Genomic DNA, 23,432 nt, shown 5'->3' with positions numbered 1-23,432 from the left:
TTGTTCTGCTTTTACTTTAGTTGGTACTCTTGTGTCAGTTTACATGCATGGTTGAGCAGGTAATCCCCCCCCCCCCCCCTGGTACTAACTGTAGCCACGCCCCTCAGAACATACATTTATGGTCACTTTTTTAAAATAAATGGGACCATAATTTTCCAAAAAGAATATGACATGAGACTTTAGACTGGAAGCAGAAAGTATTCATGACTGTTTAAGGTAATACATTCTAGGTGAAGTTGGGCCCAAATACATAGACCTCTGGAGCTATGGGGTTTTCTGGGCCCAATGACAGCGCCACAACAGGCCATTATATGAACTTTCAGTAAGTCAGGATTTCCTACTGGCTTCAGACACTATTTACTCAGGCTCGCTGCCCCCCTGGTTGAGCCTGTAGATCTGCCATTTTCACTAATTTATGGAATTTAGTTTTTTTTTTTCTTGATTACTGAATTGTTGGCATATTTTGAAATGAGAAATGCATGGACCCAAAATGTTTGCAAACCCTGGGTGTAACCCACTTGAAAGTAAAAACGAGGCTCTGTAATTTGGTTTCAACCTTTATTCTGACAGAACATCACCCCATGGGGATAAAATAATTGATTACAAAGTTAGGCCTTGCCAAGTGGCAAGAGAAAACAGCCTTTACTAAAGCTTGGTATACAAACACCATAACAATTGACATGCATAATAGTACAAAACCAAATATGACGGGGACAAACCAATATACGGTGTATATACTTAGGTTTTACTTTATAAAAGGGGTTTTATATTATAAAACCAACCATAACTCATTCCCCTGAGACTGCTTTTATTCACATGGTGGCTTTTGGTAGTGTAGACTTGATCCAATTATATGGATTTACCGGTCTAAGGCTACTTTACTACATTGCAGAAATTCACAAAATTGCAGGTATGGACGGGTTGAGGATTACTGGGTCTCTGGACTTCCTTTCCAAATGTAGAAGGATCAGTTAATATTTATGCTTGGACATCTCAAAGCATGTCACATTTGTAGGGGTCTATCATTGTCGCAAATGAACACCATGAAACCTTAATATGTAGGCTACCGTATATTGGCTGCTTTAACACATTAATTTCCATTTGCAGCATCAATAAAGTGCAGTCTAATGTACTTAACCAATGTCCAATGATTTTATTGTGACCAAAGGTGGATTTAAAATGATTTAAAAACATTCAATGTTTTTAAAATCGACAAAATAATGCACCGTTTCATCTCTTTGGCTACAAGATCATGACTTTAAAAACAGTGTGTTGTAAAATATACAATATATAAGGCTGTACAGTACAAGAGTATAATACAAGTATCAATCACGTAATGACATGTAGGATGCATGTGTTTTCTTCTATGCCTCCTGTTTGGAAATAGTTGATCTGTGCAGTTTGTCTTTGGAAAATGATAGCTTTTGCCACACTTGATCTTTGGATGGAAGTCAGAAACATAGGCTGAATTACATTATATAGCTAAGTCAACTTTACCACTCCATGAGGTATTTAAAAAAAATAGTAACTAGATTATACACCCATTTTGATGTTGTCCAGCGATAACTTGACATTTGAGAGAAAACCTTTCCAATGAAATGAAAGGAAACGGTATGGTAGTGGAAAACCGCCTCTGACTGTCACCCATTTCCAAAGGCTAATTTATACTTCATCGTATGACAGAGTTGCTCACCAAAAATAAAACATTTTTTCCCCTGCATGTGACACGGTCATACTCTGAGGTATCAATTAGGCTCAAGTCTCTCTCTACACCAGACTACTACAGTATGTACTATAGGCTCAGTATGTAACATAAATAACCTCAAGGCTCATGAAAAAAAAAAAAAAAAACGAGCCCCTTGTAAACTAGAGCTTTGCATATATAACCATAGAAAAACTATACTGTACAAAAACATTTACAAACTGTGAAAGGCATTATTTATTTCTCTAGCCGTCTTTCCAGACTGGCGGAAGAGAAGAAAGAAGGAACGAGGAGGATTGTCGGATGAGTGAGGAGGAGGAGGCGGGGAAAATAGATGTGGGATGTCTGGCATTCTTTCTCTGTGCAGTTGAAGCAAATTGTTAGATTTATTTATTTATCTTGAAAACAAACAGCAGCTTTTAACTGGAGTCCAACCCACTGTGGTGGGGGACGGGGGTGGTCTGGAAACGACTCCCTGCAATAATTGCGGCACAGTGGGAGACTGAGGTCTGTGCTGGCAGGGTATGCAATTCTGGCTCTGAAGGCTGTTGTTCACAATAAAGTGGGGAATATTGAATAGTAAAAAAAAAGGAAGATAATGAGTCCTTATAAAGCCTGAAATGTGTTTGTATTACTTCAGTCCAAGTGTTGGTTGCTGTCGTTAGTTTTTTTTCTCCTCCATTTTTTCCACGTTGTTCTTTGGGTTGCTGTATTTTGTTCTTGCGCGAAATCTAACAGTGTCACACGAGTGACGATATTGACGATTGCGATGTAGGTGTTACCTGTCATGCGGAATAGGTTTGCAGATTGCTCGCTGATATTCACATTGAGAGAAAAGCTACCATTACAGAACCATTATTGTGCACTCGCAGTACAGTATAGTGTCAGGATAACTCTCGCGACCAACACCCCACATAGAGGTGCTTCATGTTTATTCACAAAGGGACTCCCTTTATTCAAGAACAACATAATTCTTGTAATAAAAAACAAACAAATACTTGTTTGTTTGGTAATAATCCTACAGCATTTCTGTTCGGCTGAATTGTTCATTCTCGATGGATTCCATTTCATTTCTTTTTGCAACTGCAAATCTTTGCAACTGTTCTCTCTCTCTCTCTCTCTCTCTCTGAACACCTGCTTGGCAGACAAACAAAATGCAGACCTTTTGCACCCATCTTCACTCCTCTCTGTATCTCCTTAGAGGCTAGTGGTGTCAATTAGCATCTTGTTCACTGCGGGATCCTTTTCTTTCTTCTTGTCTACCAAGGCTTTTGCTATTGCTGCTGCCTTGGCCTGCTTGCGGTTGATCTTGAACACGTCCCACCTCTCCGACAAGAGACCCTTGTTAAAGATGATCGAGGTCAGCCATGAAAAGAGGAGGATGGACACCAGCGAGGTGAGCATGATGCATGTGCGGAAAGGGAAATACTGTGTCATCTTGCCCTCGGCATCAAGACGGCAGCCAGGGAAATGAATGGCAGGTTTCAGACCGATGAGGGGTTCTCCACTTAGCAACCTCAGGACAAGGCCAAGGATATAACCTACAGAGGCGCCATAGCCATTAGACACCTTGAAGAAGAGGACACACACCAGCTGAGGGAACATGATAGTGTAAGACATGTCCACGCCAACCAGCCAGAAGACCAAAACACTGTTGTCCAGGAAGGTGAGGCCTGTGCCAGCCAGACCCACAACTATCACTGAGATGCGGATCACCCACTGCATCTCACGATCTGATGCCTGGGGAAGAATGGGGGGAGAGAGGAAATGTTTAAAATGTAATTTAAAAAAAAATGTGTGTTCATTGTTTATGTATGATATACATAGCCAAAGCCATGAATAGGCAATTAAATATTGATACTGGTATGATCCTTTTAATCACCAAACTTTGTAATGTGTTTTCAAACAGTATAAATCCCTGAACAATGTCCTTTATATTACTGATAATTCCCAGATGATATAATATCCATCTACTGACAGTGGCGGTTCACGCGAGTGGTTAAAAGTTGGGTTGAAAATGTGACTGCGGTGAGAAACAACAGCCCCAGAACAATCTGTCACCCTTGAACGCGCCCCCTTGCATCGTATGGAACATTCTTCGGGGGCAACACAGAATGGAAGCAATTAAATAAAGCATTGTTCACGAGGGAGAGAGTGAAAGAAGAAGAGATTTCTTTTTACTAAAACACGATGCAAAGTGAAAACAGGCGACATGTGAAAAGTGAATAGCTTCTTTGTTTTACCACTGCCAGCAGTAGCTTTCTAACTGCCTCCAGCATTTCTACACGCACATATATGGATGCACGCACGCACGCACGCACGCGAAAACACTATATGTGCTCCAATGTCATATTACCCCCCACAGAAAAGTTCCCTATACAATTTTGACCAATAAAGGTCTCTTAAAAATACTTGAAATGGTTTATGCGTCAAATGAATAGGCCACTCACTGAGTTAACATGATATAATTCACTCACTCAAAGACAGATTAATAGATCTTGTTGTTAATAATACAGCCCTATTAAGAGCCCTGAACTATCCATATGTTCCAAGTTTGTCTGATATTCATACTACAGTACACTCTAGTACTGTAACTTCAGAATGATATTTGAGGACTAACACTTCCAGTGTGCCGAATATTTCAAAAATAAAGGTGCTAGAGTGCCCAGCAGATGAGGCAGATTTTACTCTGAAAAGCCCCACCTTCCAAATGTCCCATTACTACCTCGCGCTGTCAAATCTGATCTCTCTTTAGAAGCGTTAATACTCGTTTCTTCCCCAGAGGATTTTCTCACCTGTTTCCTGAGGATGTTCTTGTAGATGTTGGAGGAGAACAATGAGGCAGAGGAGAGCAGGGCTGAGTCCATGGATGACATGACAGCAGCAGCTACGGCACCAATGCCGATGACAGAGATGTAGGTGGGTGTGAGGTACTGCAGGGCAATGGGAAGGATGGAGCCAGCCTGGCCTCGCTCATATGGGGTAGGGAGGCCATAGGCGGTCTGGTTCCAGTCTTAGGGGGAAAGAAAACAGTTTATCATTAGAATGAATAAAGAAAGAAATTCCAAAATGTACATAATGAGGAATGAGGCAATATAGTGCGACAATAAATGTCAACAAAAGTGATGGGGTCCTGGAACAAAATATTTTCAGGGTCTACGGTTTGGGGGTCCTTGATATGAAAAGGGAAACAGTGGACTAGACTGAACTTAACATCCACTTCCACTCTTATAAAGATGATACAAAGTTACCATCTGATAGATTCAACATCCACTTCCATTCTTATAAAGATGATACAAAGTTACCATCTGATAGATTCAAATGTACATTAATGCTGATGCCTAAGATCCTCTGGGATGGCCCTTCCTACTGTTCCAAAGGCCAGGTCAGGTAGCCTTCGCTACCTCCTAGACTTAGGAACAACTTGTCTGTCAGGTGGGGCTACTTCTGAAGAGCAAATCCAGGAGGCTCAGTGAAAATTCCGTACACTGCGATTCTCCTGTCTTGGCATGGTGGGTAATGAAAGGGTTTGGAGTGTATCTTCGTAACTGGTATATGCCTTGCCAGTGATTTTGCAGGCACATTTCTCTATCTATCTAATCTCATAGCCTGTAAGATTGCCATGCCACACTGGGCAGGTATACTCCAGTTTCGGGAGTAACAGAACACCAAGCACTTTCACAGTCTCCCATGTTACTATTATATTATAAAGAGGAATTATATACAAAACAAATGATGTGAAGAGAATTCAAATAGCAAATATAAAGGATGAAAAAAAACTAAATCTGCACAAGTGTCCATAACTCTGAAGAGTGTACAAATGGATACGATTCCCTTTGTACAGTTAAATTATCACTGTGGATTTTAGTGTGTTGATCCAAAATAAAAATACAGTTGGTGAGTAAGAAATGTGTACCTGTGGATGCAGCCACAGCGCCAACAAGTATGGATGGGATACCAAGAACCAGGCAGAACGCAGAGGAGGCAAAGCAGGTGACTTGGGCCTGGGTGTAAGAAGAGGCAGACAGGATCCTCTGGTAGAAAGCCTGGTAGGCCAGACCCCCCAATCCCTGTAAAGAATACACAGAAACACAGAAACACACAGCTCAGACATACGCACTGGGAATCTAGTTATTCAACAATAAAGGATGAGGGGAAAAAAGGAGCAATTTTCTCATTACTTGTTATGGATCTTTCCATCTTTAATTTACTTGTTGTTGTTGTTGTTATGCTGCGGCGTCTTGTCGTGTAATGAAATAACCCAATACTGCTGGATGTAATTACATTGCCGCAAAGGCAGCAGTTATGCAACAACATGTTTATTCATTGCAGAAGATGGTGAGCTCGAGTAAAAGATTTGCATGCACATTAAGTGCGGTCTGTGCATTTGTGTTTTGCATGCATTGGCCCTGCATATGTTTTGGAACGTGTCCGCCATTGCTTGAGGTATGTGTGTGTGTGTGTGTGTGTGTGTGTGTGTGTTTCTCCGACTCACCAACACCAAAAAGTCGTCAATCCACTTGCCAGCCTCATTGGGCTCCAGCTTCCCCACCCAGGGAGCCTGGAATGTCTCATTGAAGGCCGTCAGTGAGATGTCCAGTGAGTCAGGGTTGGTCATCAGGAACGGAACACAAGCATACTGTATGCGAAAGAAGAAATAAACCCACATCCAACACTCATTAATGTCGTAGCCTCTCAAGGGGACACTTTCAGTGTAACAGCTAGACTTTAAGACATTGAAACAGAGACCCGGAGAGTATGTTTCGGCCTGAGTTGGGTTAGCAAAGCTGACATACCAAAAAACTACCATTATTATGTATTATATAATATATCTTATCACTTAACTAAAAAACTAACTGAACAACAATTTTTAAGCAGCCAAAGTGTTGTCCTTTTATCGGAAGTTGGAACTATACCCAACAGAAACATGAGAGCATGAGATTGCTGTATTGATTTGGAATATTGATTTGAGCTTTACGCACCAGGCTGACAAAGATGAGGATGAGCTGGATAACATCTGTGTAGGCCACAGAGTAGAGCCCGCCCATCAGTGTGTAGACGATGGCCACCACAGAGGAGATGACGATAGAGTAGACATAATCCAGGTCCAGGATCACGCTCATAGTTCCACCTGAAACAACACAACTGGGCCATCAGAACAAGTGGACTGACAGGCGAAGAAATTCAGCCTAATTGCATACTTCATCAGATGACCACATCGCTTGCCAAAAAACAACCCATTTCCGTTCCGAAATCAGCTCTTTTCCTGTAGCGACACGGCTGTGTGATGAAGTATAAATTTGGGCTTTATAGAGCACATTCTGCATTCTAAATGATCTGTTCTAATGTACAGAATACAACTGTCAGGCTTGCTAAGAGGTGCATGCAACTGCTGGCTGATGGGGTAGTAAGTTAGATATTATTTGTAGTCCATTTCTGTTAATCTCATTTGTTCTCTCTCTCTCTCTCTCTCTCTCTCTCTCTCACACACACACACACACACACACACACTTCATATTTCAACAGTTTTAAATACAATTTAATATGAAACTGGACAATTGTCTGGTAATTATTGTGCTGTCCATATGCCTTAGCACACTACTTTTCCAAAGAGCACAAAACAATGTAAAGCAATTCAATTCTCGTGGTTTTAAAACAAGAATGACGTTTACACTTAAGCATGGGTGGCTGAGGTTCAAAAGCTTTTGAAAAAGGCATCCAAGAACTTATATAACCAACAAGCCAACAAAAGTGATTATAATATAAGAGTAATAGTAAAACAAACGATACAAACGCATACAGTAGGTAACAGAAGCAGCCTATTGATTGTGAGACTCCAGAGCATTCCTTTCCTTTTCCCTCCTAAATTAAGTATCATCACGGCCTTGATAAAAACTGAAACTTACAATTATAGTAAAAAATAAAAAATATATATAAAAAAGGAAAGAGAAATTTTCAGTGCAAAAGAAAATGAAGCGTGAAAGTGTGGGAAATTAAAGAAGAAAAAAAATCTAAAATTAACAAATAAATAAAAGACATCTTGTTACTCAAACAAGGCAAGCAAAGCATCACTACCTTCACCGTCTCTTCTCCCACATTGCCAGGGTCATCCCCAGCCGCAGCCTGCAGCCGCACACCACAACAACGCCCTTAAACAGAGAAGTGTCAGATCGGCACCATCGATCGCTACTTACTGACCTCTCACCCCTGCCGCCCCCACCCCACTCCCCCCAACCCCCGAACCCCCACCCCACAAGCTAAGTTTAGTCTTGAACTGTCCAATACTGAGATAATGCATGAGATATCTGACCCATTCTTTTTAGTACCACCCAGCTTTTCTTCTGTATGGGACAGCCCTCCAACCCCCACCCACCGTTATTAACTGCATGCATTTAGTTTTTGTTTTATTCCTATTTCGCTACTTTAGCCCATTAGATATTTCCTTGAACAGTGTTCTATTTTCTAGGGAAATGACATACTAGCAGGCAGGCTAATCACCAGTCATCAGTCAGTCATCAGTCAGTGATGAGATTGTTAGTTCTTTTTCCCCCCATCAGGATAACATGCAAACAGCAGTATCACTACATCTTAAGTACTTTCTCCAAGGGTGGTCTTCTCTCTAAGGTTTCATTGAAGGGATATAATCTGTTTTTGCACTATGCTAAGCTTAGCTGTGCTGGGCACCACTGAGCTAAATTTGGAAAGAGAAGGAATGAGATTTGGGGGTCTCTGGGGCTTAATGGAAAGCACCAGGGATGGCAAGAGAAAGAGCTGTCTAAATACACCCATGTTCTGTTTTTAGAATGCCCTGTTATCCAACCAATGGCTAGGGGCCCGTCACCTCCCCAAAATGTACATGTACAGCACACGCACGCACGCACACACACACACACACACACACACACACACACACACACACACACACACACGCACCCCTCCCATTCCACCCATTCACATCTCTCACTGCAACTCCCCAGCAGAACCTTTAACAGTCATAATTGTGTGTTATTGATTCCACATGGTTTGCTAGTATCACGTGGAACAGCATCTGTAAAAAACTGGGGCATTTCTGGCACAGAGTCAAGCATACCATACAGACTCACTCAAAACAGAGCGTGCACATATAAAGTCCAGACGTATGGCAACAGCACTCTCCATGTTCAAAACATCAGCTCACTCAGAGATGCATGTGTGTGTGTGTGTGTGTGTGTGTGTGTGTGTGTGTGTGTGTGTGTGTGTGCGCGCGCGCACGCGCGCGCGCATATGTGTGTGCGTGCGTGCGTGTGTGTGTGTTTGTGTGGGACCGGGTCATAATACAGAGGGCAATTTCTCTAAACGCCCCTGAGGCCAAAGTGGTTTCATTGGTTAACTAAAGGCTTGAGAAAAGTAAAAGCCCCATGAGCATTCCTTCCACTTTCCCTGTCAGCCCTGTCGTGGAGGAATCAGCACAGCTTGCAGTGCTACCTGGATGATACAGACAATGCTACAGTGCAGTTGGACCTCACTCCGTTTAATCTGCTATGTACATATTATTATTTGTAAAAATGGGTTTAAAAAGTACAACATTACTTCATAGTGAAAACAACGTATTTCTTTCGGGGGCCCTGTAACAAATACAGCCTTGGAACAAAGCGTGGAAAGAAGTGTCTTGTGACACAAGAACCTAGTTTGAATAATTGATCACCTTTCACAATCAACAGGCTGCTCGTTGTCTAAAGCCCCTTTTCTAAAAATGCTGGAAAAGAAAAGAGTGTTAAAAAACACACACAAGAAAACATTATACACACACATGTATTTTCTGTTCCAAACGAACATACACGCCTCCACGCCCAGCGCACACGTGCACCCATACATCCACGCACGCCAACCACACATGGAACATCACTCACACAGAGTATTGCAACAATATTACTATGTCTTGAGCCCACATAATTACTGTCAGCGCACTTAAATTGCAAAATAGACTTTCACTTGAAACTGTAGTACTTTAAACATGGCATCTCTATTTTGGGCACAAATATGAGAGATTTTTGTAAGTTTTTAAAAACAATTATAAATTTGTATTCAAGTGGTTAACCTCATTACAGCATAACAATTACACTATGTTAATGATTTCACCAAATGCCCTTTCATTGAGAACAGCATAGGGCTTCTTGCATTGCATCAAAGTAAAAAGAAAATGAGCCCATGTGTGGTTGTGGGCTACTAGAAAATGAAGCTGTACCCAGTGTCCAATTATAGAATGGGCAACTATGCTGGGACATTTGTAAGATAAGTGAAGTGGAACACTTCGTTACCTTCAAGTATGTATGATGTTTGTTCCCTTGCATAGGTACGTACATCTGTATATTTATCTACAGCACAATATTTATACATGCATGAGCATGTGTTTGTTTCCGTGAGTGTGTGTGTGTGTGTGTGTGTGTGTGTGTGTGTGTGTGTGTGTGTGTGTGTGTGTGTGATGCATTGTGCACTGTGAGTAAATTACCTAGGCTGACCAGCGTGCGTGCCACCCACAGGACGTCGGCCACCAGTGCAGGAAAGATTAGCGCACTGCTCAGAACATTCCCGTACTTAATCTGGAACGGGTCCATCATTGTCAAGTATTTGTTTTCTCTCATGGGTTTGGCAAAGAAAAAGCCACCTGGAGGGAAATGGAAGAACGGGAAAAAAAATACGTCAGATTATGTTCAAACAGAGAATAAAGTTGTCTTTTGTGTGCGTGTGCGTGTGTGTGCGCGTGCGTGCGTGTAGTGTAGTGTACACAATAACATGCAATCTTTGGGGGTGGCGGGTGCTGAAAACAACAAGTGTTCTGTCCAGATAACACAACACACAACACCTTCAGTGGAGCTAGCGGTTCCGCTCAAGCCCCCACAACAATGGACAAGAACGGAAAATGGAGCAGTGTTACGTTTCCTGATTGGGGATGTCTATGTTTCCGGTTTTCCACGGCCTGTGCACTCTGGCAGGGTGGCCAGTGACAGTGACACATGCTGTGGACTGACAGCAGCACCTGTTTCCTCAAATGACTTTATGCTAAATGGCTGACCTGCCAGGTCAAAACTATATACTCATGCACAGAAGCTGCCAGATATCCAACTGTTAGCGCCAATATTCTTATGATTGTTTTACACCACCAATTAAGCACGGGCGGAATCAGTTGCAAATCTTTTACAGCTGATGGCCAAACTTGTTTGGCACGACACTTTAACAAGTTTATTAGGATCCTCATTAGTTGCAGTTATAAAGACACAGACCATTTCTTTCAGTGAATGATTCATTGGCAAAGTAAGATGTTCCATATTTATGGTTTCGTTCTAGTACATGTTTTATTAAGGCACAAATATTTCTGGAATAATCTAGCCTCCACACACATGCACAGGACGCATGCTGCTCTATTTTGAACGAGCTAGAACCTGTAATTAAGCACCTGTTTTGCCGCGCTAGCTCAAATTGCTGGCAAGCAGTCAAGGTGGTCAGATTATGAGAAGTAAGCGATCTGTTGGTCATCCAGCCCAACACCTGTTGCTTCTGCTGAAGTCAAGTGATTGCTCACAATCCTTTTTTTAAAGCAGTCGAACACTTGTATTATTCCATGGAGACAGTGGGTGGGCGCATGCAGCAACCAGAGGTTAAACTGAATTTATATTCCATTGCATCGTGAGATGTTTGTTAGCTTGAAAATCTGTTCCTGTCAGCAAGTGCATCATCAAATTAGGCTTTAGGTAAACTCCACTTTTCCACATTTTCTTATATTCAATTTACAGCTGAGCTCAGCTTCTAAGATATGTATACGAGTAGAAATTATAACAATTGTTGATTTGTTTTTGTGCTTGTATGAATGTTTCACATACGCAATTACAAACATTTCATGCTACACTTGAGAATGTATAATAGAGCGTTTCAGGATACATTGATTTTGACTGTACAGAATATTTAATTATTTTAACTGTCTTTCATTTCCATGTGAGCCAAATAGCTCTAACAAAGGAGGCATTGAATATTAGGGGAAAAAAGCTCCATTTCAAATTCAGCTCTGCACTTGTGAAGAGGTTTAACGGACATGAGACAGAAGAAGAGATTCTGCATGCCCATGAAGTTGTGAACTGTCTGGGCTGTGCAGTGATACCATACCTCTCACAACATGTGAAGAGCAGATCGGATGGCACGGACAGTGCGCCCTGCTACATTTACACCTATAGACTTTGAGAACACTGGGCCGACTGTTGTGCGGCTATATGGTGAACATGTGAAATTGTGCTGTAACTGAGACCCAAGTCTCGAGCTCAAAGCGCAAGGCCTTTCATCCTTTTGTGATGATATTCTCCCATGGAGAGGACTACAAGGGAAATGACGTTTAACTCACATACAACGGGGATGCAATGACATGCACAGGAGTGTCATTTAACGACGCAATTGGGCCAGATGAGGTCAAAGTGAAATGTGAATCAATGAAGTGGCTGAGTTTTGGGTGCAGTGTCTGCTTTCAGATGTTTTTTTGGGTTAACAGCATGAGCCGGCATCACAGAAGGAGGATCATCTAGTGATACAAGATTACACCTATTGTAAAAATAAATCCTGCAGCAATTTTGAATGACATTTACACCTAGTTTATCATGCGCAGCTTAAGGCTTAATCCGTTCCTGTGTCTAATTTCCTAATTTTGTAAACATTTTTCCACCTCGTGAAGGTGGAAAAATGTTTTCTACTTCTCAACATGGTGCCCTACTTAACTGGCCCAAATCTCAGTTTGGTGAGATAGTTTTCCCTTCAACAGTCAAATACCTGGTTAAATAAAGAGATTGTAATGTAATTCATGTCAGTATTTGGACCATGGCTGAAAGGTCGGGAGGACAGTGCATAGTACAGTACTCAGTGCTACTCACCCAAGAAGAAGGTAAGCACATAGGGGACAGGCATCAGGGCCCAGACCAGCCCTAGCGTCGGGTTGTACGTTGCTTCTGCAATTCCAAGGATGAAGCCCCCTCCAACCCACGTCGCTGTGGAAACAACACATACAAACACGTTTTAGAGCCATGTCTGGACTCTGACATCTCTCGCTTCTGGCTCCTCATGCAGTGAAAATAGCAGGGAGACAATAAAAATAAATCCAAAATGACTGCGTGAAGTCCTTTACCGGTAAGTGTGAAGATGCCAACCAGCAGGTTGATGTTGCGTCCAGCCAACAGGGTGATCTCCATGCCGTCTCCCGAGCACTTCTTTTCCTCCTTCCTGGAGCGCAAGGACGCCCAGATTCCCGTGGCGAGGATTAGCAGGTAGAAGACTGCCATCACCGCCAGGCCGGGTATATTGAGGGCCATGGTTCACTTCTTATGTTTGTGTTACCTGTTGGGGCAGGGGGAATAAAAGCCTTTAGTGTCAATGTAATGCCTTTCTCCATGTTTGTGTTACCTGTTGGGGTAGGGGGAATAAAAGCCTTTAGTGTCAATGTAATGCCTTTCTACTGGATTAATACAGTAAATCATGGGGGGAGTGGGGTTGTATGAAGGCAAAGGCCAGTTAAACTGATTTATAGAGATAAAAAAAATCAAAGCATCAGAATCATCTCATGTAATAGAAACAGCGATGCTCAAATAATAAATGGCAAGGACATCAAAGAATACACAATGCGTCACTCCTTTCAGGTGAAGGTCGGTAAAGAGAAGACAATTGTTGTTCTAATAAAAAGGTGCTTTCCTGTCGCATAACGTGAGGCTGTGAGGGGTAGCAGGAAAAGAGGAGCGATGAAGGAGAAGAGGCGGGGCGTGAAAGATGGAACGACTGCACAACATGGGCCACAGATCTTCGCGATCAACTCAGTCATGTTAATGTGCGTGCGTGCTTGCTTGCGTGTGTGTGTGGTAAGGGGACACCAAGTGTGTGCATTACTCAAATGGTTTCCAAGAAAGGACCAGGAATGAAAAGAAAAACACGTTCTCTGTACAGTGTAGGCCAGGCCTGTCGAACTCAACTTGGGGTGAGGGCCGCATTGGTCACTTAACACTGTAGGCCTACATTGACACTGTTGACCGTGACAGTATATAAAAACCATTACTTTTCAATAATAAAAATGATATTATAAATCACCCTATCAACAGAAAAAAGGAATACCGTCATTATTGCGTTCACAACACAAGCAAGAGACATCCTATTATTATTTTTGTTGAAGTGAAACTAATATTCGCACGAACACAGAAACATAAAGGAGGAAGGAAATCATATGAAAGGAAGAAACAAACATTCAACAAGGAGAATGGAAATAAGAAAAATGAATAAGTGTATGGGCAGGCAGGGTACCGTATCTGAGACTGCGTGTGTGTGTGTTGGGGCATGGAAGGAACACGTAAGGAGTAGGGGTGGGGGGAGGGTGGAGTGGGATTTGCGCCAAAGTCAACAAAAGCTTCATAAACTCACTCACGTGGCTCATGTGTGTTCTCTGTGTGAGGGTCGTGTGTATAGCCATAATGTGTGTACAGTTATATACATGCATTTATGTGTGTGTGTGTGTGTGTGTGTGTGTATATGTGTGTGTGTGTGTGTGTGTACTGTGTGCATGCGTGCGTGCGTTTGTGCGCTGCACACGTGTGCATGTGTGTATGAGTTCTGTTTGCTCAGAGTATATGCTCCAGAGAAATGCCAGCCCCTGCATGCCAGACATTGCAGTGCTTTAACTATACGCTCTTTATCTTCAAGATTGCGGCACTAAGTGTCTGGTCAAAGCTTTATAGCCTTCCAATGCAGGCAGATAAAAATTAAAACAAAAGTGCAAAACGTTACAGTTGGCAGCGTTAAAACTTGCGCATGGTTTATAAGGCATTTGCTGGTTTTTTGACCTTATAAAAATGTCACTGAAAAATATTCGATACATTATCTGCGGGGAAAGGTTTGATGCTCGAAAGAGAGTACAGCTGCTTCAAATCTAATCAGGAACTCTAAATGACCAGTGAGGTCTCTCCAATTTGCACTCATATCTTCAACAGCTGAATAAAACAGTAAACAAATTCTGCCCTATGTGTGATTGTATATGGAAGCCTTCAGAGGTGTTGACATTAGCTAATCTCTGCATTGACCCAGTGAGCGAAACAGCAAAAGCCATGGCCACCCCTGTAATTTACAATACTTTAATATTATATTAATTTGTGTGCAATACCGCGACTACTGTTGACCCTGCAACATGATGAGTCTATCTCTGCTTAGAGCAGGATGAACGTGTCACCAATTGGTTTTTAGGCTAAACTTTGTTGGCTAGCGTGTGCATGAATAGACAAACTGTTCCTTAAAGGAAGTGACATCTGGATGGACGGTCCAGAGCCCTTAAAACTTTATAGCATATTGTCAAATTGTTGAGTACAGTAGAGTCCTCTGTGGGCTGGTGGTATTGTTTGGAGTGCCCACCATCCACTTGTAAAAACAGAGGAACCCTCGAAAGTGGAAAGACACAACGTCCCAGAGTCTCCTGAATTTGGAAACTGCTTGCCCTTGAATTACCCGAGAAGTTCCTGTATAACTTGTTATTTTTCCTAATTACATTTTCCTATTATTCTGGAAATTACTCTTAACTAAACAATTAATCTCTACAGTGCAATTAAATTTGTTTCTCTTTAGTTTTTGCCCTAAAGTCCCTTACTGTCCCTCTCATTCATTCTATAAAACTTTGACATACAGTAGGGTCACACACACTAAGGCCTTTTTTTCCGATTATATTTTCCCTCCCTCGGGCCCAACCTCTCTTGTTTTCGTGACTGTATGCGAAACATTCCACAGGCTGGGCTGAGAGAGAATAACAGAGACAGACAGACAGACCGGTCTGGACTTACTCTAAAGGGATATCTGAGTCTACTGACCTATTTTGGACAGAGATTTGGAAAACAGTCCACGAGAAAAACAATCCCATTCACACTAGCATGTCCTACAGGGCCCTGGGCTGCAGTCGTCCATGCCACCTCCATCTCCCTCTCTTTGCAGCATCTCCCATTTCTCTCTCATCTTCTTTCCCTTCACCCCTCTCCCGTTTCGCTCTGTCTCTTTCATCTCCTCCCTCTCAATCTTTCTTCTTCACTCGTCTTGTTCAGCGGTGTAAACTTTAAGTAACTAAGTACATTTACTTAAGTACTGTACATACATTGACCACTTTCAGCCCTATGTGATCTACAAGCTCACAATGCGTCTCATCCGCATTGTGAGCTTGTATATCTGCTATTTTCAAAAGTATTTATACATTTGAAAACTTGAAATGGGACATTCTGCATAAAGACTACTTTTACTTTAGGTACTTTAGGGGCATTTTGATGCCAATACATTTGTACTTTTACTAAAGTTGAATTGAATTTACTAGTTTCTTTTTTAATTGTACTTTTATCAAAGTATTTCTATATTGCAGCATTGACACTTTTTCCACCACCGGTCTCTTTTCAGGTCTCTGCTGTCTACCATCTTTCACAAGCACGTCACACATGCTTATATGACTGGCCTGTTTGCTCTGTAAACACAACAGGCTCAGTGGGGAGCAAGTAGCAGCTGAGGGTTCCCAAGGTCTCACTGTCTCGCTGGGTTCTGCTCCTCCTGGGACAAACAAGCAGTCAGCCCACCTAAAGCCCAATAAAGCTAACCAAAACCACACCACAGCTGTGTCACACGTAGGATGTAGAAATTCTGCTCTAACACAGGCCCACATGAGATTAACAAAATGCTGAGGTCTAGTTTAAATCCTAAGCGTTAACTTATTGTAACTCTCCAAGGCCCCTTTTTCCACCGGGGTTTCCCTGTGTTTCCACTGAACTGTCAAAGTTGGTTCGGAACTGGAACCCCAAAGCGCCACGGTTCCAAGAATCTAGAACAGAACCAGTTTTAGAACCAAAGTTATTTTGGGGGAAAAGGGGAGTGTAAAAATGGACACACACACACACTCACACTCACACTCACACTCACACACTACAAAATGCTCACTGTAGCAAAGCGATTGAACAAGTTATTTATTTATTTATTTATAAAAAGCGTGAAGCTAGGTTTCTCCTGACCCCACCCCCCTCCAAAAAAAGGAAAGGGATAAAGGCAGGTAGAGAGTTGGGTGCTTAGAAACTCCAACGGGAGAGTTACAGCCAATTCATACTTGGCTGACAAAAATAGCCGACCTACAAACTCACAAGGGGTCACGAATGTGGCATATGGGGGGCGTGTGGGTTGGCTATTTTTGGCGCAGGACACCACGCACCAAGTATCGTAAATTAGAAAGCATACATTTGACTAAATAATGCTTACATGCTTCAGTTAAGAATGTTATTCATTTAAAATGTAGTCATGAACTGTCACTCTGTGACAGCCATTAGTGTCTGAAACCGTCATAAATCACATAACAAGCTGTTTGCTCTGTAATCAGGTCAGGGGGAGCAAGTAGCAGCTGAGCCAGTGGTGGGAAAAGTACTCCAATTCTTTACTCAAGCAAAAGTATCAATACTGCAATATAGAAATACTCAGTTAGAAGTAAAAGTCTGCAATTCAAAATGTACTTGAGTAAAAATACAAAAGTATTGGTATCAAAATGTACTTAAAAAAGCACAAAAGTAGAAAGTATGCATTATGCAGTAACTTTCACTCACTTTCACAAGTTTACAAATGTACTACATTTATTTAAAGAAATCTCAGGATTGTACGTGGCCAGTGATGCGTCTACAGCAGGGGTTCTCAACCCGTGGGTCGTGACCCCTTGGGGGTCGCCAAATTATTTTGGGGGGCCCCCAAATTATTTTCAAAAAAATAAAGGGTTTTCTTTTTTTTTGCAACTGAATGGCTGGGAAATGGAAATTAATTGTTTACATGGTACACAATAGTCAAGTGCATGCATAAACTTTTCTTAATGATTAGATCTGGTTTCAAAATTTATTTATGATGTATTTTCTCTATTATATTATATTATTTTTGCAGACAGTTTTGTCACTTGTCGTCAAATTTCGAGCAAATACGGTGCATATTTCCAGGACCTTTTAGGGAGACTTCACAGAGTTCACGCGTTGGCAGGATGTGAAATATTTAAGACGTACAGTAGTACATGCACACACAGACAGTAGTGAAAGTGCTGCAGAGTGCTGACCATTTAACACCTGGTTGTGTAATGTGTATAATGTGGAGGCGGGGTACAGGGGAAATATATGCATGGCAACACACACACCCACCTTGTGTTGATCACCTTTTATTTCTCTCACCATGGGACTTCTGTGTGCACGCACACACACACAGTAGACAAATTATATATTCTGTGTTGTGTGTGTGTGTGTGTGTGTGTGTGTGTGCGTGCATGCATGCCTGCGTGTGTACACTGTATGTATATATATACACATTACACACATGCATACCCCATGTTGATGACCTTTCTTTTCTCTTACCATGGGACTTATGTGCATACACTAAATCATATGCCACACACACACACATCCACACACGCACCCACCCGTCAGCAGGATTAAAGGTAAACACATTAAGACACACAGTACAGTACAGGTGCCATATTTGGCCCGGGGGAATCGGGCACCAGGATTCGTTTCATAACGGGAGTTTATCTTAAAGCAGAGACACTCCCTCACTTCAAATATACAGTATGTTATAAATTAGCCTGCAGGTGTACAGACTTGACATTACCTGTCATCTTGTCTTTCTTCTCTCTCTCTCTCTCTCTCTCTCTCTCTCGCTCTCTCTCTCTCTCAGTACTTTTCCATTAAGCTTAACTTGCTTGCCTACTGTGTGCCACCCGTCTCCTCCCCTTGCAGGTTTGCAATCTGCATTGTTTGCCAACGTTATCATATGCTATTAGCTGAGGGAACAGGCATTAATATCACATTTCACCACAAGCCGCACGCGCGCGCACACACACAGTATGTTTGTGCGCAAGCACACATGCACACACCTCATAAAAGACATGAAGTTGAAACAGGGTGACGAGTGACCTCACAGTGTTCCAGACACAAGCGTGTTGTCTTTCACACTGACACACACACAGTGAGAATGAATCATTGAGAGAGAGAGAGAGAGAGAGAGAGAGAGAGAGAGAGAATGAATCATTGAGAGAGAGAGAGAGAGAGAGAGAGAGAGAGAGAGAGAGAGAGAGAGAGACACAGTCCGTCACAGCACCACATACATGTGCTAATGGAAAAAAACAAGCTTGGAGGCCAACCTACTCCTCCCTCCTTCTCTATGTCCCTCGTTCCATCTGTTCCTCACGTCTCTCTCCCCGCTGACAAGAACAAACAATCAAGAAAAGCATGACTTCTACAGGTACCGTGTCAAACCCCACGCGGCTCTCTAAATAGCATTCATTTACCCTATCCTGCTATCACCTTTCCTCTTTTCTTCTCTCTCTAAAAAGGGCCAGTCACCCTGAAATAAGACAGCCCAAACATTTGGCCCATGAGGATTTGCAGCCGAGTGGGCTGTGTATGGAAAACTATTGCTTCGTAGTTAATATCAACAAGCCGAGCAGGAGCCAGCAACATAAATCAGCTGCGAAGACTATCAATTAGCAGATTCTCTGGTAAACATCATATCAGTTACTGTTGGCTTGTGGTATTGGCCAAGATATTCATTTAATAAGTAAAAAGGAAGGAGACGAGAGGCAAGTGGTCAATTGCGCAAGATCTGTCACTTCACTACATATAAAACTAATAACAACTCAAATTTGTCCAACATGATGACTGAATAGATTCATACACATACATCGCATGCAAGCCATGCAGTACAGAAATGATGTCACATGTATAGATATATCATGATATCACTTAAATTATGTTACATTATGTTCACATGGGGGTAAGGCACCTATACCCACAGGAGAAGCATATTTTACAGGGGGTTATGTTACACCAAACTATCGAAACTCACTTCAGATTAAGTTTTTACACTAATCTGCACTTTCAACTAGTATGCAAAGATATTTTGTAAAAAAAGGTTTGAAGGATGTTTTAAACAGCTAGCCTGTACAGTAGCTGCCATGGCAATCGCAAGTGAAAGGCAGGGCACTGTTTGGATTGGATCGTTGGAAACACCTTGGGTACAAAGATATGGCCTTATGATCACATTATCTATGACAACAAGACAAGTTGTTCGTCCTGGGTGTTACAAGGACTGAGCTGACAATAGAGGGATCTGTCCAAGAGTACATGGTAAGCACGCACATCAAAGCCCACGCACTTGGAAGACAAACTAGAGCTAATCTGTGGGGCTACGCATGCAGTAAAACCTGGAGTATCAATTTAACTCTGAGAGTGTGACAAATTTGACAATGGACCCACAATGGTGCGTTTCTTGGGGGTCAACTTTCACACTCTGGAGTTAATATAACCCTCTAGATTTCAGTGTGCAGGGAGCTAGCGTCCAGCTGGCAGCTGGACCATGACAGGAATGATTACAATGAGGATGAGCCCAACAGACAGGACGAGTGCCAACTCACTGCACACACAAAAGTGGCGAAGTCAATGTGACAGTCAGTGAGTGACATGAAAAGGACCTTGAAGAGAGACAGGAGAAAGACAGGAAGAATGGAGTAAAGTAAGGAGATGAGAATGACAAGAGAGTCAGTGGTAGAGGGATGAATTAGAGCAAATGAAAAATAATCAAAAGATTCTTTCGGTCATTGAAAACTGATGGACACATTTTGCGACACAGAATGGCATCATGTTATCATTGTTTTGAAAATGCTAAAACATTCTCTGAGCATAGTGCACAATCACATGGGAGTTTTGCAGGATTTAAGACCCTGGTTTGTATTAAGAATCTAAGAAGTCTGATATTAGCACCGATACTCACTCTAATATAAACTATGAATTAACAGCAGGATATTGACAGTGATAATTTAGCCTCTGCTGCATCCTTTGTTGCCAGTGGATGCAATGGAAAGTTACAGCCTGATGAATACCAATGACAGACACATTGAAAGGAAAACAGATAACCAGTTTAGCAAGAGAATGGAGTCAATCAGGGGACCTAAAGAACCAAGCTGGCTCCTGGGCTAAATTAGGGATTGCAATACCCCCCACGGCTATTTCTAGTACAGGCATGCAGTCTGTGTCCCTGGCAACATTAGCCAAAACAGCAATCTGTAGCGCAGAATTTATACACACTAATCACACATTTTAGCACACACACACACACACACACACACACACACACACACACACACACACACACACACATATTTTAGCACACACACACATTTTAGCACACACACACACACACACACACACACACACACACACACACGAGTGAACATACAATAAATAACCTTACGTACCTAGTGTAGTGCGTATCAGTCGGCTCTTAAAGATGTGATGAGGTTTTTCTCATAAGGACAGACTCACTCAATCCAGGAAGAGGATGAGAGAGACTGCCAGTGAGGTGGAGTGAGTGACTGAAAGATGGAAGGGCAAAACAAGAATAAAAACAAGTGTTCCTCAAGATGAAAAAACTAAATTAAAAACAAAAACAAAATGGGATCTTTAAAAAGTTGCCTGATTATATTGAAAGAGAGTGAATCAAAACTGTGTCTCAGTAACTGTTGTCCGCTTTACTTTTAATCAGGAAGGACAGCACTGAATGACTGCCCTGCTCTCTGCTGGTTATAAACCTTAAGAGGGGTGGGAGTGGTGTCAGATGACACAAGGGGGCAGGAAGATGCCAAAAGGGCCATGGGATTGGTGACTGCATCAGTTTCCTTGTTTGTACCACAGCCAATTAGCTCCCTGCATAATACAGGGCACTTGTTCAGTCCACGTGAAGATGAATTAGGCAAGCTATGGGGGGTCTATCATATGCAAACTATTGTCTCCCTTTCTGTCTATCTTAGTCGAGTCTGTAACTCACCCTTTCATTCTTCAAAGCATTTTTGGGCTCATGTATCACCACAGTGTTAAAATAACAGTAATTATTTTGCAATAACAGATAAAAGCCTTTCTTAAAATATATAAACAAACACCAGTGCGATACCCCCCCCCCCCCCACACACACACACACACACACACACACACACAAGCAGATATCTGTTTTTGCATCTGAACTCTAACTTTAATATTGTTTGATTAGCAAACAATATTGGCGCTCTCTCTCTTTCAGTCTAAGTGAATAAGAAAACGGTGCCAGGTGTGGCAGTCTGTTTGGTTCGTCTACCTCTTGCATTTCACAGCAAACACAGCACACAGCCAGAGCGCGACAGCCACCACCTACCTTTCCCGACCAACCCACCATTCCATGGAGAAAAACAACCCCCCACCCCAACTTTCTCCTTTTTTCTTCCTCTCGTTATTGGCGTGTGTGAGTGTGTGTAGTACTGTATGTGTGCACACGATCCCCTCCTTGCCCAGAGCTGCAACAAAGCCCAGCCTGTTCTCTCCGTGCCGTTTAGGGTATAGGGCACATTTAGCAAATCACCTGGGAAGACCAAGACAGGAGGTATGAGGCAGGAGCAGAAGCTTGTGTCCCATTCTGAAATAAGGGGCAATTTTAAAGTTTAAAGTAAAACCCATGGAAAGATACAGAGTGAACGAGATTTGCCTCTCTATTACCTCCACCATTTAAACTAGTCAATGCAGCTGGTTATTTAGAACGTATTTATAGAAGGTCAGGCTATCCAGGTCTCTGTAGGACTTGTGAAATTGTCACACAGACTCAAAACCAAGCGGTCTCCAAAACGCCTGGTGCTGGTGGGGTGAGAGAAAAACATGCTGTCTCGTGCTGAGTCACGTGCAAAGAATTTGACATATGCATGAATAATATCTGGTCACATATCTGGTCACTTTTCCACCCAAGCACAGTAAGGCATGACATAAAAAGTGGTTCATAACAACACTGAAACATCTGAAAACATCATCATTTATAACAGAATCTAGGCCTTAATGTTGCTTTGACAAGAAAATAAGTGTAAAGAGCAATAATATGCAAACCATTGGCCCTAAAGATAGATGACAAAGTACACTTGTTAAGTCATCATTTTGCTAAACGATTGAGATTGGACAGATACACGACGGAAAGAATAAAATATACTGCGTCTGCATGCACTCTTGAGGAAAACAAAAACAAACATCTTGCCAACCATTCTTGAACGGCAGGGCACTTTATTTTTCAAGTTCACCTCCATCTGGTGCCCATTCTCATCCTGCTTCACCTTATCAAAACACTCTCAGCTCCATGCAGACAAACATGCCTGTGCCTTTTTCAACAGCTTGTCTTTTCCACTGTAAAAAACTAAGAAAACAAAAATGTGCACCGCTCATGCAACACTGTCACTTTAAGAGTCCCCTTCCTGTGTGTGTGCACGTGTGTGTGTGTGTGTGTGTGTGTGTGTGTGTGTGTGTGTGTGTGTGTGTGTGTGTGTGTGTGTGTGTGTGTGTGTGTGTGTGTGTGTGTGTGTGTGTGTGTGTGTTCATGCGAGCCTGCATATTATAGAACCCATCAAGAGTGTGGGCGGGTGTACCCTCTCTCTCAGAACAACACACTACTCTGTTGATCACTCACTATCCACTGTTCCTGTTTTCTTCCTTTGCTCTCTCTCTCTCTCTCTCTCTCTCTCTCTCTCTCTCTCTCTCTCTCTCTCTCTCTCTCTCATCCCCTGCTTAATTTATTTCATTTTGTTTGTTTGTTTAATGATAATCTATAGTATATTCCAACTTCAACAAAAAAGCAGAAGTCGTATAGCAAAGTACACTATAGCCTGCTAGACTTTACCATTTATTCCGTTCCTCCTTCCTCA

The 23,432-nt window shown here is 42.2% G+C and overlaps 2 protein-coding genes across 2 annotated transcripts in view; one reads left to right on the top strand and one right to left on the bottom strand.

Annotated features, from left to right (window-relative positions):
• The window catches only part of gaa2 (alpha glucosidase 2), a 411,077-nt gene that overhangs the window by 378,313 nt on the left and 9,332 nt on the right, over positions 1–23,432 (top strand). The window lies entirely within an intron of this gene.
• Positions 542–21,305, bottom strand: LOC310859296 (high affinity choline transporter 1-like). The gene is made up of 9 exons (XM_083765738.1): positions 20,982–21,305; positions 12,843–13,051; positions 12,592–12,705; positions 10,191–10,346; positions 6,685–6,833; positions 6,198–6,341; positions 5,619–5,772; positions 4,498–4,715; positions 542–3,442 (listed from the first exon to the last, which is right to left on the bottom strand). The coding sequence occupies exons 2-9, from the start codon at positions 13,024–13,026 to the stop codon at positions 2,900–2,902; spliced, it is 1,662 nt and encodes a 553-aa protein (XP_083621864.1). The 5' UTR covers positions 13,027–13,051; positions 20,982–21,305; the 3' UTR covers positions 542–2,899.

This window comes from Protomyctophum parallelum (assembly GCF_964188405.1).
Source record: "Protomyctophum parallelum genome assembly, chromosome: 5".
Taxonomy (NCBI): Eukaryota; Metazoa; Chordata; class Actinopteri; order Myctophiformes; family Myctophidae; genus Protomyctophum; species Protomyctophum parallelum.
The sequence above is the reverse complement of the archived record's forward strand: the minus strand, read 5'-3'. Positions and strand labels throughout refer to the sequence as shown.

What these genes read in the sequence shown, in the direction of transcription:
- LOC310859296 (XM_083765738.1), bottom strand. Translation starts at nt 13,026, where the DNA reads ATGGCCCTCAATATACCCGGCCTGGCGGTGATGGCAGTCTTCTACCTG. An exon ending in TGGCATCTTCACACTTACCG is followed by an intron (nt 12,706 to 12,842) that starts GTAAAGGACTTC and finishes TTGTTTCCACAG; the next exon opens with CGACGTGGGTTGGAGGGGGC. An exon ending in TCCTCATCTTTGTCAGCCTG is followed by an intron (nt 6,342 to 6,684) that starts GTGCGTAAAGCT and finishes TTTCGCATACAG; the next exon opens with TATGCTTGTGTTCCGTTCCT.